The 18,977-nt window shown below is 35.7% G+C and overlaps 1 protein-coding gene across 1 annotated transcript in view; it reads left to right on the forward strand.

Moving 5' to 3' along the window:
- The window catches only part of LOC111052576 (peroxidase), a 142,045-nt gene extending 136,793 nt beyond the window's left edge, over positions 1 to 5,252 (forward strand). Inside the window, exons 13-14 of the mRNA XM_039433702.1 lie at positions 1,532 to 1,637; positions 2,753 to 5,252. Coding sequence (XP_039289636.1) covers positions 1,532 to 1,637; positions 2,753 to 2,864 — 218 coding nt within the window. The 3' untranslated portion in view covers positions 2,865 to 5,252. The remainder of the gene's footprint in view (positions 1 to 1,531; positions 1,638 to 2,752) is intronic.
- Positions 5,253 to 18,977: the final 13,725 nt, after the last annotated feature.

Raw genomic sequence — 18,977 nt, forward strand, 5'->3', positions numbered from 1 at the left:
CGGATCTTATTCACTGCCGCTCGAAACAAGTCTTTGCTGCTGCAGTCAAACCAATCCCTCAAATTTTTAAGCCAGGAAACACGTCGCCTTCCAACACTTCTTTTTCCGCTGATTTTTCCTTGCTCACTCACTCACTTCCATTATCGACAGACGACGTATTTATCAGCTCTTTTTCCAAGGATGAACTATCATCCGTTTAATGTTCTTCAGCGAATTATCCCAGGGATGACACCTGGTGCAATCGAATACATCATAAACCTACAATACGCGTCCCGTAGTTTGCCTACATGACTTTGAAACGGCATATAGGCAAGGTATGGTTCGCGGGCTAATAGTTACGGCTTTGCAAAAACATCAGCTTCAGAGACCCTAGATCCAGAGGAAGCTCCCTACACACAGAGATTCTTCATGAATGAGAGACTTGCAACGTATCACCAGCAATGGAAAGAGCATGTTCAACGAATGTCAGCTGATAGGCTGTGTTGTGCTGAAAGGACTTAACTCCAAAAAGCTCCTTGTGTAACTTTTCGGATGCAACACGTTGCTTCTGAGAAGATACAGAAGAGAATCTGTTGCTGATGGAGAGATAAATTTTCAAAAATTTTGGATGTTTTTGAACGGGTAGTATTGTAGTTTAGTGGCCCTCCGCCGATAGGCAAAGCTACAGGACCCGGACTGTACTTTGTTCCAAATTATGTGAGAATCGTTAGAGCCGTTTTCGAGATTTGGTGATATATTATACAGACATACTAGTAGTTCTGTGAACAGTAGACCTCGCGCTCAGTAAGTTACATTGGCCTGTTGTTATGTTTTTTCAAAAATTAATAAATAATTTATAAATTTAAAAGTATAGAAAAAATCATAAATAAACATAGAGCTTTCTGTCCTATCGTACCGTGACGTGTCGTCCTGGAATGTGAGTGTGAGTGCTGTTATCAGGTCTGGCTGCAACTGTCTACAACGTTGATGGAAAGATACATTTTAAAGATGTTCGATGTTTTTGAACGGGTAGTATTATAATCAACTACTGTCAACTAACGTTGATGGAAAGATACATTTTCAAAATATTCGATGTTTTTGAACGGGTAGTATTATTGTCCACTAGACAGCTGATTTAAGATTAATAATTCTATAGTCTGACTTTTACTCTAATATTGGCGTATGAAGGAGGCTGCTTTTTCCTTTTATATTATCCTTGAAATGCAAAATTTCCAAAAACCTTGTATATAGGTCAACGAGCAATTTAAAAAGGAACATACCTGTCAAATTTCATGAAAATCTATTACCGCGTTTCGCCTAAATGCGCAACATATAAACATATAAACATTCAAACATTTGAACATTAAGAGAAATGCCAAACCGTCGACTTGAATCTTAGACCTAACTTCGCTCGGTCAATAAACATACTAACAAACAAATGAACAAATTTACATATAAAATGAAATTTTCAGCTTAATATTATGGGGATATTGATTTGTGTGAATTCCCTGTATGAAATGGTAGATTCTAATATGTTTGTTTCATTTTGCAGAGCAACTGAACGAGATCCGTAAGACGACAGTGTCACGACTGATGTGCGACAACAGCGATAATGTCTACCATATGCAGCCGAAGGGCTTCGAGGTGCTATCCCACAGGTAACTACCGGATCTAGTATCTCTTTCCAAATCAATACCGGTGATCGAAAACATGATAATATATAGTGAGGTCTACGTTACAATAATTGCAGTATTTGATTAAAATTGGTGTTGCTATCCTTGTCTATCATTCCACAAAGCAGATAGCTCTATCCTGTTCTGTATCAAATTATTATGTTGTGTATCAAGTTGGAATAATACTGTATCATGATGTGTTGATACTGTATCATATTGTCGAACACTGCTATAGTGAGGTCTACGTTACAATAATTGCAGTATTTGATTAAAATTGGTGTTGCTATCCTTGCCTGTCACTCGACAAAGCAGATAGTGCTATCCTCTTCTAGCACCACAACGTTGCCAGGTCGATCTTAACTATGTTAAGATTGTTTCGGTGACTACCAGATCTAGTATCTCTTTCCAAATCGATCATCGAAAATATCATACTATTCATACTATATAGTGAGCAGTATTTGATTGACTTTGATGTTGCTATCTTTGTCTATCATTCGACAAAGCTTAGAGTGCTAATCTCTTCTAGCACCGCAACGTTGCCAGATCATTTTTACCAATGTAGGGATGAGATTAATTTACAAAATATTTATCGAATTCTGAACATCTTTTTTACTGAGGGTGATGCCCACATGAGCTCTAGACTTGTACGTGGGTAAAAAGACGGATGATAGAGGGAGATGAATGGACCTTATTTAATCATTGAAGTTTTTAGTTCATCGGATTGATAGTTTGACACCTTGTGGGACCGGACTCCACCTACAGTTTTAGGTGGGTTCCAAACCACCGGGAAGTCTTTTTACATCAATCATATTCAGAGGAGTTGGCTAAAGCGGTCAGCCTTCCAACGGGAGTATCAGGCGCATGATATTTTGAGAACAGCTTCCGTTGGATAAAACCCATTTTTATGGAATTATGAACACTTATTTTCAATTTATAAATATTTTCACGATCTAGGATATGAAATTGATTGTATATCTGAAATCAGAACTATTATATTACTGATTTGATGATAGAGTATGGTATGGATGATATTATAATTTGATGATAGGTGATTGAATGTTCCACAAACATTTTATCAATTTTTTTCTAAATTTTTTCAGTAATCCACTGGTGCCATGCGAAGATTTACATTCAATCCCAGCCATCGACTTGAGCTTATGGAAGGAAGTGCCCGTTCCAGTACATCATGACTTTTACCACGAGAAGAAATAAGAAATCGCCAACAATTACCTGCTAATAATCGAGTCTGTTGCTCCAATCGCAAACAAATCAAAAGACAATCCACTCTGAAATCGCTCTCTCTCTCCCTTCCGGTTGCACATACGTCTATTAAATTTAACCACGATCAAATGCCGCGGTTAAATGCTACAAGAACCAATAAGTGAAGCTGATGACGTCTTTGATCACGGGTAGATTAATATCTGAATTTGTGAAGGAGGTGAAATGGGTTTGTACCTGTTATCCCCATTAATAGAAAATTAAATTATTGAAATTTAATAAACTTGGATCCGGTTGCAAGTCTGTCAACTTTTAATCCCGATTAAATGTCACGGAAACCAATCAGAGATGCCATCTTCTCAGAAAAACGTTCTCTGATTGGTCCTCATGTAATTTAATCATGATCTAAATTTACCAGGTTTTCGAGCAACCGCGTAAGTTAACGACGTAATTCCACTAGAACTTATGGTAGAAGTTGATGACGTATTTGATGACGGTTAAATTTAACAGACGTAAGTGTAACCGGGCTTCACTCTTGGAATCATTAGCTGCTTCTCACTCTCTCGTCCAAAGCTTCTCTACTCCAAAGATTCTGAGGTAGTTCAAATAATGTAACACGATTTTGAATGATATCTAATACATGACAACTCACAGATATTCAATTCTCCCAAATCGATTTTCCAGTATTTTTGCATTATCATGACGAACTTCAACTAAATCGAAAATTTCGATATCTTTTGATGAATGTTAGCCACCTATATTATATTTCATATGACACGTAACACAAGACAGAAAGATTTCAGAAATCGAATGAATTTTCAAACTCCTAAAATTGAATCAGTGTTTCATCTCTGAAAATTGATTTATTTATTGAATCACGCGATTCTTTACCTCAAAACTTCGACCATCGACTAGCATTGTATCAAATTCATTCAATACAGTTCATTATATTTGGGAGAAATCCTGTTTGCTTCCATGTTTTCATAAATAAAGTACATAGTTTCTGAAAGATATATGGCTGATTCTCACCAATATAGAGATCAAATTCCATCGTTGTAGATCCATGACATACTATCAGTTAGCCAAAAAATCTCCTCACTGTTGTAAATATCTTCCAAGTTTTAAAACCATTACCATAATACTTTCACCATTTATGTTTTACACTTTTCAATTATTGTGTGAATGTTGTGTGTTTATATTCAGAGTGTTTATATTCGATGTTTGAGTAGATTAATTGTGTAATATAGTTGAATGAATGTGTTTTTTGCATAATGTATTTTCATCAATAAATAATTATTAATTAAGCGGTTTTCTACATCACTAGTGAGTTGAATGTTAGGACAGTAGGCCTATGTTCAAATGCCACATTGGTTTTGTGTTAAATGATTCCAAGAGTAATTGGGAATTTGGATTTCAAAGTAATAAATAATAATTCATAAATAAATAGACAAATAATCTACATGATTATAGTAGATAAGTGAATAGCTTTAATGATTATTACAGGAATGTTGCCCAAGAGATTGAATTTTCTTCATCTGTTATTATTTGTGTAAATTTATTGATTAATAAGATGTTGATATTGAATCGATCCATAAAAAAATTGTCGAAACATTTCCAAGTCGTAGCAAAAATAATTGATCCTGATATAAAAAGCTTGGCATCAGCTGATTGAAAGTGAATTGCTCAAGTTCGCGGCGCGTATTTCTGTACGCACCTTAATAGCCATGGTTATGAAATTCAATTTTTCATAAAACGTCTAGAATCTTTTTGATCTAGTCACGAAACAATCTAAATTTGATGAATTTATCTTGATTTCAAATTTTCCTCGCTAATTTCTTCGACACTAAACCCTGATTTCAACTAGGGTATTGCGATTATGATAGAGTTTAGAATTTTGGAACAACAGACTCGTTATTTGAAATCACATTGGAATGCCAAGTTATAGAGAATTGATATGAAATACTGAGTCCCGGTATTAATGAAAGCTACAAGCTGATATGAATATTAATTCAAATACTTCCACTTGAGTACTTTTTTTGAATACTGATACAGATTCTTCCACTTGAAGTATTCTATTTGAATACAAAACGTCCACTCAATAGGCATTTAACCACCAAATATAATCACAAAAGATTAAAAAAAAACTTTATTCTCATCCACCATTGAAAAGATACTCATTCCTCAGATTAATAAATGAATCTATAACTTGCGCATTCTGATTATTAGACATATGTGTATCAAGTGTCATGTACCTTAGCATTAATATTTCTTACTTTTGTATTATGAATACTTTTTTATACTTTTGTACTACCGTATCATACGTTTACCAATAAGTAGTTTTGTAACATTTTGTATATTTTTGATAAATAAATTTATTTCTTATTTGAGTGTTATCATTCAATCCTAGAAATTTATTATTGAATCATTGAGAAATATATTTTCTTCATGAAGAAAACGTAATTGATTAATTTTATAAAGAATGAATCAGGCATATCGGTATCAGCTATTTCATATTGAAGGCAATGGCAAGGCAGAGAATCGGCAAAGCCGTTCTCCTTTCTTCCATAACTGTCATTATGAAGCTAAGTATAGTAGTTATGAAGTTCATTATTTATAGTTAACTGTCACCATAGACAAACATTGAGTATAGGAGCGTGCTACATCTAGTGGCAGAGTTTGAAACTAACTGTTTCCAGTGTCCATCACTGGTGGCACTAGCGTTCATACTAAGAATTAGGGTCAGACCACATTAGGCGTTTTTAGGAGTTTTTCCTGGCGCCTACCCGATCAGCTACAAAAAATAGAGCACAGTTCATAGTTTTATGCATGGATCGCGGATGAACTCATAAAGTCACTCTGGAATACGTTATTTTAATAAATTACCTGCAGCCATCAGAAATCTAGATTCAATAAACAAATTCAAACTACCAGTCAGAAAAATGCTGGTAGAGAAAGCCCTATACTCTGCTGCCGAATTTCAATTTGTGGAAACGGACTGTAGAGTGTAACTTAACTTTTTGTGACTTTCATTTCCATGTGAATTTGATGAGATACATCATAGAGTGTATTTATTTATTTTACTTTCAAGAAGTTAGAACTAAGTCTTTAAAATATAATTTTGTTCTAGTATTGACATGTCACCAGTCAAATGAGTGTTACTCAAAAAAGTATGTAATGTGACGATAAATGAATGAAATGAAGTCAAAAGCAGAAAAAGGGACAATGGGTGACGCATCAAAACACAATTTATTATTACAGGATGGCGCAAACAGGAGAAGAAGGGAGTGGTGCTGTCAACTCGAGCATACATGTTTAGGGCAAAGAGCAAATGCAATCACTAGCCTATGTAGTGAAAGTAATTGGTGCATTGGGCTTGCTCCAACATACATTCAGACATTCACCTCAAGTTTACTTGAAAGCAGTTGATTTAACATAAAAATTGATAGGAATACGGAAGAAAGGCTTCAATATTCTTCACAAAATGAGCTTCAACGGACAGGAAACAAGTGAGAACAGCGGAGTTGTGAGAGTTCAAAAGATAATGAGGCAGAAAAGAGTAAATGTCGAACATCCAGCTCAGGTTTACTTGAAAGCGGTCGATTTTACATGAAAATTGATGAGAGGACGGAAGAAAGGCTTCAATATTCCTCACAAAATGAGCTTCAACCGAGTTCAATTGGATGACAAACAGCAGAGTTGTGAGAGTTCAAAGATAATGAGGCAGACAAGAGTGGATGTCAAACATTCAGCTCAAGTTTACTTAGAAGTGGTTGATTTAACATGAAAATTGATGAGGATACGAAAGAAAGGCTTCAATATTTTTCACAAAATGAGCTTCAACCGAGTTCAATCGGATGACAAACAGCAGAGTTGTGAGAGTTCAATGATTATGAGGGAGACAAAAGTGGATGTAAAAGATTCAGCTCAAGTTTACTTGAAAGCGGTTGATTTAACATGGAAATTGATGTTGTTACGAAAAAAAGGCTTCAATATTCCTCACAAAATGAGCTTCAACCGACAGGAAGCAAACGACAAACAGCGGAGTTGTGAGAGCTCAAAGATCATGAGGCAGACATGAGTGGATGTCAAACATTCAACTCAAGTTTACTTGAAAGCGGTTGAATAAACATGAAAATTGATGAGGATATCATAGGATGGCATTGATATTCTTCACAAAATGTTCTACTGTACCAAAATTTTGAGTTATTAAATGGAATTTATTCTATCTTAAGTAAATAGTTTTCAGTTCCCATGAAGATAGTAAATTTATTCTTGTTCATTGGCAACTTAGCCAGCATTTCTAAAATCGTTATAATTATGATCAGAATCTTATTAAAGTCCTTGGTTCCCACGATCCCACTTGGAATTATCTATTCTCACGACAGATTTGACGCCAGAAGTATGTTGAATCAATCCCATAGTTCTAAACTTGCAAAAGGGAAATAACTTTTCTCTCCTAGTTTCCTTCTTGCTTGAACGTATCACCTTCCTTATTTACTGAGCAGAAAGAGAGTGGGTGAAGAGAAATTCACAGGCGATCGGGTAAATATTTCAATGATGATGGCAAAACTGATCAGTCTGGAAGCCTCTGAAAACTAGGAGAGCGATCACTCTAATCCCAGCTGTCATGGTGAAGAGATTTTCTTACAATTTCCAGTAAATTGTTTTCGTTTGGGGGTACATTCTCATTCTCTCCAGGAGATTGATTGCCCAAGTGAATCGGACATCTTTTGAAGTTACTTTAAATGTAGGCTAAGAGTAATATTTAGGAGTAAAGTCCCCCTTTACAGTAATAGCTTTTGAGAATGGGATAGCTTTGTATTAATAAATGACGATTGATTCCCTCTATACTTTGGATCTTCAATACCCCTTTTGGGTGAGTATTTTCATTATTGTAATTGAATATAATTTATCATTTTTGTAGTGATTTAGAAGTGTTTGATTTATGTATGTTAATAATATTATTTATTTCCTCATAGGAAGCGGTGAATTGTATTTATTTGATGATCTACCTAGATCATCAATTGAATACAATCCTATTAGATATTGGTAATTATTATGTTTCTAATTCTGTTGTAAATTTGTCATCAGGTTTCTGTATCGGGCTGAGAATTTCCATTGTAAAAGGGCCGGCGACTTCTTCCAACCATGGATGGAATCGTACGTCATTGAACGCTGATGAGGAGAGAACAAGACTAACTCCTTTTGGATCTGTCGCCGCGACGCCTGAACATTCCTGGAGGACGACTGATCATCTTCACCCTTCATCCATCTCCGCCAGGGACTCCGGACATCGCGACGACAACTACAAGATGAGTACTTGATCTTTCCCCACCAGAATTCAATGTGTCCCTTAGATTTTGGTCTCTTAAAGACGTAAAAATAATTAAATTTGGTCTCTTAAAGACAAAGATAATCTTTAATTGAAGAAAGTATTTATTGTAAAGTGTTGTTTGAGTTTAAATATTTAATATAGAGGCAATCAATCGTCAAATGATTTTTATTTCGAATTCCTCACCACTAGAATAGTACTAGAAATTTCACTAACCCCTCCACCATCGGGGTCTAGCATGATTTCCAAACTTAATTATAGTTGTCTGAGAATTTAGGTTCTCAAAAGGCACTATACTACAACCGCGAGGAATCGAACTACAAACAGCGGATTTGTGAAAGTTCAAAGATCATGAGGCAGAGAAGAGTGGATGTCAAACATTCATCTCAAGTTTTCTTGGAAGCGGTTGATTCAACGTGGAAATTGATGGGGATACCAAAGAAAGGCTTCAATATTCTTCACAAAATGAGCTTCAACCGAGTTGAATCGAACGACAAACAGCAGAATTGTGAGAGTTCAAAGATTGAGAGGCAGACAAGAGTGAATGTCAAACACTAAACTCAAGTTTACTTGAAAGCGGTTGATTTAACATGAAAATTGATCAGTATTCGAAAAAAGGCTCCAATTTAGTGTTAGTTATGTACATAGTAATATGGATTTCTTTAAATTTAATAGTGACTTTCATGGATATGAAACCAGAAATAGGAATAATATCAGAGTTCAACAGCTCAGGTTCACCACGTCACAAAAAATCTTCTCTACACATCAGTTAAACTGTACAATTCATTACCACTAGAAATTAAGGCATTGTCTCTTACAATCTTTAAAAGGAAATTAAAAACTGTACTGAAAGCAAAAGTTTATATAACATACAAGAATTTTATGTAATTGACTAGACCAAATATTTGTAGGCTATCATAATTATAATATCATTCATTATATCATAACATCATTAAAAATAATATTTATAATATCATTTGCATGTATTAATTGTATTAGGTTTTATCTAGTACCTATTTTTGACGTTTATCAATGCATTGTTAACAATATCTATGATAATAAAGATTCTTATTCTTATTCTTAATATTCTTCACGAAATGAGCTCCAACCGAGTTTAATCGGACGACAAAAAGCAGAGTAGTTGGAGTTCAAAGATTATGAGGCAGACAAGAGTGGAAGTCAACCATTCAGATCAAGTTTACTTGAAAGCGGTTGATTTAACATGAAAATTGATCAGGATTCGAAAGAAAGGCTCCAATATTCTTCACAAAATGAGCTTCAACCGAGTTCAATCGGACGACAAACAGCAGAGTTGTGAGAGATCTAAGACTATGAGGCAGACAAGAGTGGATGTCGAACATTCAGCCACGGAATAAGTATAAAGTAGTGTTTCTTTCCTCTGTGATTCAGCTCAAGTTTACTTGAAAGCGGTTGATTCAACATGAGAATTGATGAGGAAATGGGAGAAAGGCTCCAATATTCTTCACAAAATAAGCTTCAACCGACATGAATTGAACGACAAAAAGCAGAGTTGTGAGATCTGCAAGATCAGCAATATCCGGCCTTTGTGACAAAGCATGTAGAATGTAGAAGATCAAAAAAATAATGGCCTTTGGTCAATTATTCATAGATCTCCACAAAAATTCCAATGTCCTTGTTTTGGGAATTACTAGAAAGCCAAATTGAAAAATATCAAAATCCAGGGCAGAGCACTTGAATGGATATTGAAGACAACCCGATGGACAGAAGGCAGGCAATATGTTGGACTAGATTTTCAAGAACAAACATCAATAGACACCTATAAGTCCTCATCCAGACTAGTAAGGAGAGGAGTGCATCAAGGCTTGATTTTGGGACCGCTACTCTTCCTGCTTTACATGAATGATCTCCCAGACACTTTGCAGAGCAAAAAGAAATGTAAATTATTCACATACGACTAAACTTTACTATACTACCTACAAATCAGAATGAGACACAAAATGGGCTACAGAAGCAAATAAGATTGGCAATCTATGAAACAGAACAGTACATCTAAGCTTTACTCCAATTTACTCCATGCACAGGATGAGCTTCAAATCAGCACTGTACAAACAGTCAAAGACACATAATTTCTTGTTGACATTCTAGATAATGACCTGACATGAAAGCTACACATAGAGCCCCTGTGGAAGAATCTTTCATCATTGTTATGATATGTCATTATAGAATCAGACTAATTGACAACTGCTACAACAGGATTTTCTATCCAAGGTAATTGCCCAATTGCTTATCAACCAGTTTTTCAAGTATCTTTGAAAAATTGATGACTAATTATGCTAATGCTTTTGAATTTCCAGGAATTCTTTTCAAAGATAGCTTGACAGTTGAATATTGATAGAGGCTCTTGGCTGGGGGTGGCATGCCTCAGGAGGCGGCACAACTCGACGGTTTTCACACACACTGCCATGTTGCACCACCCGTAGCTAACCATTCAGAAAGCCGGTCTGCACGTCTTAGGGGAGGTGGTGAAAACCATCATGTTGTGCCGCCTCCTAAGTCATGCCTCCCCCAGACAATGATCTCTATCAATATCCATCTGTCAGACTATCATCAAACAGGATTCCAGGGAATTCAAAAGCATTAGCATAATTAGTCATCATTTTTCCAAAAATACTTCAAAAGCTGGTTAAAAGCGATTGGTCAATTACCTTGCATCAAAAATCCTGTTGTCACCCAATCAGTACAGACAAAACAGGTGTATGCCCGCAAACAGATGATCTATATTTGAGCTGACTTGGTTCATAATAGACGATCTGAATAATGAATGATTCGAAATGCCTTGCAGTATTTTTGGATCTAGTAAATACAATTGGATGAAGTACACATTTGATACAGTATTGAAGACTTTTGCTACAGTATCAAAGGCATTTGATACAGAATCACAAGGCATTTGATACATACTCACAAGGCATTTGATACAGAATCACAAGGCATTCGATACTGAATCACAAGGCATTTGATACAGTATCAGATGGCATCATTACTATGGTTGTGAGAGATTTTGTCTTAGAATGGTTCAAGTCCTACTTTGAAAATTGTAGGCAGAGAGTCAGGATTGGAAGAAACCCAAGTGCGGGATATGGCCTTCCAGGTAGCTTTGGAGTACCTCAGGAAACAGTTCTTGGACTATTACTCTACCTTTGGAGTACCTCAGGGAACAGTTCTTGGACCATTACTCCACCTCATCTTTGCCAACTGTGCTCAATGGATGTCAATGGCAAGATTATTTCCTTTTCCCGATGATACATCAGTATTATTCCAGGGATCCAGCTGGGATGATGTCTTCAGGTCAGCTGTACTTGGAATGGGAAAAGTTGCCTCTTGACTCTACAATAATATTCTGATGACTGATGCCTCAAAAACAAAATCACTGACAGATTCCAAGAAACCATCTGAGCAGACAATCGAACTCAATCATCGCGAATCAGATAGTATGAATCATTGCAAATTACAGGTCATTCCTGTGTTATCAGATGGGCACGTTTTATTGCCGGTCACAGCTGAAGTATGACAGTCATAAGGCCCATTGACTCCTTAAATGATATATTCAGACGAGGTGGAACTTCTGTCAGGGACTCCCCACCAATAAAAGCCATACGAATATTATTATTATTAGATAGTATGAGCTATGATTGTTTCTCAATAGAGCATCTAACGATTAAAGAATATTATTTCAGGGGCCATAATTGATTAAACTTAATTACTTCACTGGGATAAACACATCTTACATCAAACAGCTAAAAATCAAAAAAATTATTCACAAACTCATTCAACTCGGCCAACTACTATCAAAAAATGTTTATGCAATAGTCCAGTCCATAGAGAAGTCCAGTCCAGTCCAGTCCATCTTGCTGATGACAAAACATGCATGATGAACATGTGTGTGAGCATGATAAAAATGCATGTGCACACATGTTTACCAAGCATGTACTACCGTTAGTGGCCAGCCTAAGAGTTCTATCATATATGTTATTCTTGAAAACGAGACTTCATCTTATATTCTACAAAATCAAGACTCCAATCTATTAAAATTACAGTTGAATCTATAAAATATAGCAAGAAATATTCTCACCTTTCTCCTGATATTTCTCAATTTTCATGATATATTCTGCAATGATGACGCAGTTCATGATGCACAGAATTCTCAAAGAAGATTGAGAAGGAAAATGCCAGAAGATCTTTTCGAAAAATTAGAATAAGCCGGATCGTTTTGTCAAATACGGCGATGTATTTTGACATAATATAGGTCTACCTAATTGATTACTCAAATATTAATCGCGAGAAAAAATCAACTATAAATATAGAGTTGAAATTAGTGTAAAAACCTAGAAAAATCACACAGAGATATCCTATCCTTGAAGAATTAGGGACAAGAAAAAAGTTCAAAATGGGAGAAACCTGGGAATGATCATACACAATTTGTCTTGGGAAATTGGAGACAAATTGAAATTTTTTGGAGAAAGCATACAACAATTGAAAACGTACATCTATCACAAGTTAACAGACATAATAAACATTGTAATGAAATCATACCTAATATGAAAAATAGTTACACATGATATAGAAACACATCCTTGAAACTATGAGTCTACCCAGCTCAATTGGAGCATCGAGCCTATCCTTCAATTCACATGACATATACACAAAAACACAAAAAAAAATGCTTTCAACAGACCTGGATAGGAAAGTTTCTGGAAAAGAGCTTGGCTTTTGGGGGAGAGAGACAGAGTGGACCTTCAAATCAGTATGCTCAGCCCGCTGAATTGAGATCCTAGCTCCAAGTGATCGACAGTTAACAACCACCCCAGGGTCTGGCTGCATTGGTGGATGTCATTGCTGTCTTTCACCTAAAAAGGTCCTGAAACAGGTAGATTGGTTTTGGGGGATAGAGACAGAGTGGACCTTCAAATCAGTATGCTCAGCCCACTGAATTGAGATCCTAGCTCCAAGTGATCGACAGTTAACGACCACCCCAGGGTCTGGCTGCATTGGTGGATGTCATTGCTGTCTTTCACTCAAAAAGGTCCTGAAAACGGTTTTTCAGGTCTGTTGGTGCATTCAAACAAACCGTGTGTGGTGAGGGACCTGAGCTAAATGAGCTGTAACCCTATCCTTAATCTAAAAACTTTGCTGACTGCAAAATCGAATCTAAATATTCTACTTTTATGAGGGGTTCCTAATGAGGGAGCTAATATTTTTGAAAAATTTAAAGAGGAGTGAGTTTGTCTCACTGAGCTGGAAGCATAATCAGCATGCCGAGCCCACTGAAATAGGCCTCCAACTCTATGATTGACAGCAATTGGTACTCAGTACAGGGTCTGGCTGTATTGGTGTGAGTCGATACTGTCTTTCATACCTCATCACAAAGGAAAAGAATAATGTACGCTATTTATATGACAAAAACCATCAATACAAAATTAGTAACTCATTTTTACGTTCACAGGAATATTTCCAAAATATGTCAGACTTCTATGCAAAAATTTTGAGTTACTCAAAATTTAAATTTAGTTTTCCAACGATCAAACTAATATGATGAGGTCAGGGCCAGAGAATCCTTGATGATCCTTGACATGTGCACAAGAAATAATAGAAAAACAATAAAATATGCCTCCAACAGACCGGGATAAGATAAAAGGTTGGTTTTTGGGGAGAGTAGAGTGGATTTTCAAATCAGTATGCCCAGCCCACTGAATTGAGATCCTAGCTCCAAGTGATTGACAGTTAACGACCACCCCAGGGTCTGGCTGCATTGGTGGATGTCATTGTTGTCTTTCACTCAAAATGGTCCTGAAAACTGTATTTCAGATCTGTTGGTGCATTTCAACAAACCGTGTGTGGTGAGGGACCTAAGCTAGATCCATAGAGGTGCTGAAACCCTATCCTTAATCTAAAAAGTGTGCTGACTGCAAAATCAAATCTAAATATCCTACTTTTATGAGGGGTTCCCAATGAGGGAGCTAATATTTTTGAATAATTTAAAGAGGAGTGAGTTTGTCTCACTGAGGTGGAAGCATAATCAGCATGCCGAGCCCACTGAAATAGGCCTCCAACTCTATGATTGACAGCAATTGGTACTCAGTACAGGGTCTGGCTGTATTGGTCTGAGACGATACTGTCTTTCATACCTCATCACAAAAGGCCAGAATAAGGGATGCTACATCTATAACAAAAAACCTTCAATACAAAATGAGTAACTCACTCTTACGTTAACAAGAAAATTCTCAAAATATGTCAGACTTCTATGCAAAAATTATGAGTTACTCAAAATTTAAATTTAGTTTTTAAACGATCTAACTAATGATGAGGTCTGGGTCAGGGAATCCTTGATCATGGGTCATCAAGGAGATCTGATGACCCATGATGATCCTCGATGATCCTTGATGGTCCTTGGAAGCCTGCTGTATCAAATCTATATGTATAAATCTATGTGTTGATATTTGTGTGTGTGTGTGGAAAAAAATATTTGTGTACTGACAACAATTCTGTGTAACCTCACACACACATTCTGCTTGAAAAAGCATAAATTATCTCTGAGAAGAAATTAATTCATGGCCAATTCTATTATAAAATATTGAGTTGAAAACAAAAAGTGTAGTTAACGAAATATCAATGAATAATTTCAAATAGTAATGTACGTTGTACAGCTCTACTGTTGGGTAAAATTGTCTCATTATCTTACAACTTTTGATGGTTTCCCTATGACATCCAGGGTAATACTACAACGAAAACCGCGACGTCTGAAACCTTCTGAAACGACTACATGACAACGATGTGGAACATCCCACCAGTAAAGCTGTACAACACATTACTTTAAATTCAATACTTGTAGCTGAAGGCTAGAAAAATTGTTGTAGAACAGTTTGATAAGAGAATGGGACAATTAATTATTAATTGAATATGTGTGTGAGGACATTTTTGTGTAGAATTGAAGCATTTTGAAGCAATTTGAAGCATGAAGCATTGAAGCATTTTGAAGCATTTTGAAGCATTTAAAGCATGTAGCAATTTGAAGTCGCTGACTCACCAAGCTGCAATCAGCTCAAACCTGGAAACAAACAAAATTAAATTCAATTTTATGAAACAAGGAAGCTCATGGAATGATTCAAATTGAAAACAATTGGAACAATCATTCAAAAAATGTTCAAGTCACAAAATTGACTCGAGTTACAGTAAAAAATAAGCTTTTTAAATAATGAAAGAATGTCTCACCTCATCTTTGTTGCGGATGCGCCCTCCCAGCAACCAGCAAGTCCAGAGTCCAGAGTTGTCGTCCAGTCTTTTAAGCACTTTTTCACAACACTGCACTACTTTCACTAGACATTAAACACACTCGCGGAACGCGTATCCATTTTTGTACGGTACGGAATGTTCAGAGTTCATCACTGTATACAGTGAGTGATAGCTGAAAATACAAAACAAAAACTATTAGAATGATGCAGTAGTGACACATCAACAAATCAAATCTATTTTATTGATGAGTCAAAGTGTCACTGTTCTAGGAATTCAAAGTACTACACTAAAATATTCTACCTATAGAATAGACTCTTGTTCTGGAATAATTTTGAGTGAAATCTCGAGATAAGAAACATCCTGCATTGCCTTTGCATTACTTTCTTGCTAAACAAAGGTCCTTGGAAATCATTCTCAAAACTTGTATGATTCGTTCAATCAATCTTATTTCAGAATTGATTTATAACTCCAAATTGTATGATCATAATTTATGAGAATTGCAATAATAAGATGATTTAAGTGGACAGTGCATCAGCATTTATCTGACGGCTCCAAAAATATTTCAAAATATCAGTAAATTTAATATGTCGAATTCATCAGCTATATTCAATACCTATAATATCCTATCAATTTACTAATAGAGATCCTCCTCTATACTTCTTGAGAACATGTCCAAACAATATGGAAACATATTATTATTGTTTCTCATATAAAATCAATACGGTAGTTCAATTATTTCTCATCAAATTGAGATGTGATGAAGCTGTAAGAGAGATTAGACGCATTGACCTGAAAATTACAGTGAATCAATCTAAATTCTAGATTTTTTGTTGAAATTCCATCTTCTTGAAGACTGCAGACTCTCAGACAAGTATACTTGTCATGATATGATATAGGCCTATGTAGTAACTGTGTCAATAGATGCTTTCTTGGTACCTATATTCTCCAAAAGGTAATAATATAAAGTATATACCATAATGCTTTTTATTATATTGACAAAAGTTAATCTTGGAGAAGTCTCATGTTTTCATGAGAATACAGCAGCAGTCATAGTTAAACTCTCTCAAAAAATTGTCATTTTTTGAGAATAAGCTATTATTAAATATAAATTGAGTACAATATTCACTCAATTCTGAGTCAACAATAAATATTCATAACTTACAGTAGGTCTACTATATTACTCTAAAAACTAAATTATTTTTGTTGGGTCTGCTCCAATACAAATGGAGGGGTATACCCCTCCACAGGAGTATACAGTATATGAGATTACACTACTCATTGCAAGTAGTGGATGGACAATGTGGTGTTTCGGACTCCACCTAAACAGTGGATTCGTAGTGTCGCAATTGAAGCAGCTGCAGGTGGAACTACCTCGAGAGGTTTCCATCACCAAATTTATTGAAATTAACTTCACCACTATGAAATATTTCTTTTAAAATGATTATCCTATCCAATCTTTTTTTATTAATTTGGTGATATCTGACTGATGATTGTCATAGACTTAGGCACCGCATAGAATAAACAAATAATTATTGTAAAAGAAGAGTGAAGAACTTATCTGAGGTGTTGGGTCTGCTTTATGTAGGATTAATCCATGATGGCTGCTTCCTTGATCCTCTCTGCATCATGATTCCTCATCCTCTTTGATGACTGAGATCAGTGGAACTCGAATAAAAGAGGGAAAAATTCAACTAAAAATAGTTGATTTAGAGGTGAGTTGAAAAATAGAAAATAATAAAAGGAGGAGATATGTTGATTGTTTGAAAAAATTGTGTTTGGCAGCTTAAATAAGGGACAATTTGTAAATAGAGAATTGGAAAGGTTCGAGTAAACATCCCTGTACTACTCCATCATTTTTTTGATGAGTATTTTTATCCTTTTTTTCATTTATCAAAGTTTTATCACAGAGAAAGGATACACGCTAGATTTTTGACTTCTTATTCTATGGTTTTATACAAATGTTGCAAGCTCTTATTCAGATATTCCCAATTATCATTATCAAATGCATTGTGAAAGTCAACAAATAAAGCATTTTAAGAATTAAGGTATTCTTGGCTTGGCTTTGTAGCTCTGTTTTTGAATAGTTTTGATACCTAACAGATATTTTCTGGTTATTTGAATTCAAATCTAAATGGCCGCCACAAAAGTCAGGTCTACCAGTATAATTCTTCCAGAGAAAGTATCGATTTGTAACAGGATAGAAATGGGTTCCAATTCGATGATTATTCAGAGTTTGTGGATGAATTGATGTTTCTTATTTTATTTGATTGATAATTCACTGATTCTCTGACTAATATGCTATCAATATCGTTTGCAGAATGATATGCATGAATCAGCATGATGATGAACGAAACGTAGCTTTTATACATTGTCGAGACAGGAATTCTACAAGAGTATGAGTCAATAATCTAATTCTACGAATGATTTACAGATTAAATCGCAAAATACTTCTCGGATTGAAAATTTTCCTCAAACAACTGACAGCTGAGATCTGCCGTCTGCACAACCTGACTACAAAGACGCCATCTTGAGTTTAAAAGCGCGGTAAATTCAAGATCCTCTTGCTCAAGGAACTGATGCAATCTAAGAAGGATATCCCATTTAATAATAGCTAGATAAGCTTCTAAAGATTAAATTCATACAGGCAAAGATGAGAAATTCCATAGGAAATCCCTTCAGATAGAATCTAATTGATGCCATCCCCATCCCCTGGGCATCGAAAATTCTGGACAAACCCAGTTCCTCATCATTGATTCCCAGATTGAAATTAATTTAGATACGTCTAGAGGCTCCAAACACAATTTACTTTGCTCTAAATTTCAACTTCAGACATTTATAAGTCTCCAATAGTGTGAAACTCACTTTGAGACCGTGTTTCAAACATTTAAAATAGCTTTGTCTCTCATCGTCTGAGGGGCTCTAAAAGTGAGATTAGGTTCCATAATAATAACAAAAAGAGATCATTGTCCTCTTTTCTTGAACTCAATCTTAAATGTTAGCTAAATGTTTACTATTTCGGGGAGCTCTGGATCTATTTAATTATTGTCATGGGGAATGAGAAATATGTGGTTTACAATCCAGGAGTGATCCCAAACTCTAAAAGTGAGGTTATGTAACAGATTCTGTCAAACGTGTACACACAGGCTCTACCCGCTTGTCCAGTAGTTAGTGGGTACCTTCAGACGTTTTTTCATAATACATTACGTCCTCTATGGAGACCTACCTTACGGCATAAACTACTTTAATAGGTACTGTAGTGAGATTTATCAGAATTCCTCAGTTATAAATATGTCAAGTTACACACACATCGATTTTTGGACGTACTCTAAATTCTATTAGATTGAAAATAACTTGGCAAACACATGATTATGTACCTGCACACACATCATGTGTTTGACAAGCTCCATTCAATCCAATAGAATGTATAAGGACGACAAAAAATCGGACGTTTGTAACTGGCTCAACACCTACGGTGGTTTCCATTGAACCAATGCTCATAGTTCCAG

This window comes from Nilaparvata lugens, chromosome 8, assembly GCF_014356525.2.
Source record: "Nilaparvata lugens isolate BPH chromosome 8, ASM1435652v1, whole genome shotgun sequence".
In the NCBI taxonomy this organism is placed as follows: domain Eukaryota; kingdom Metazoa; phylum Arthropoda; class Insecta; order Hemiptera; family Delphacidae; genus Nilaparvata; species Nilaparvata lugens.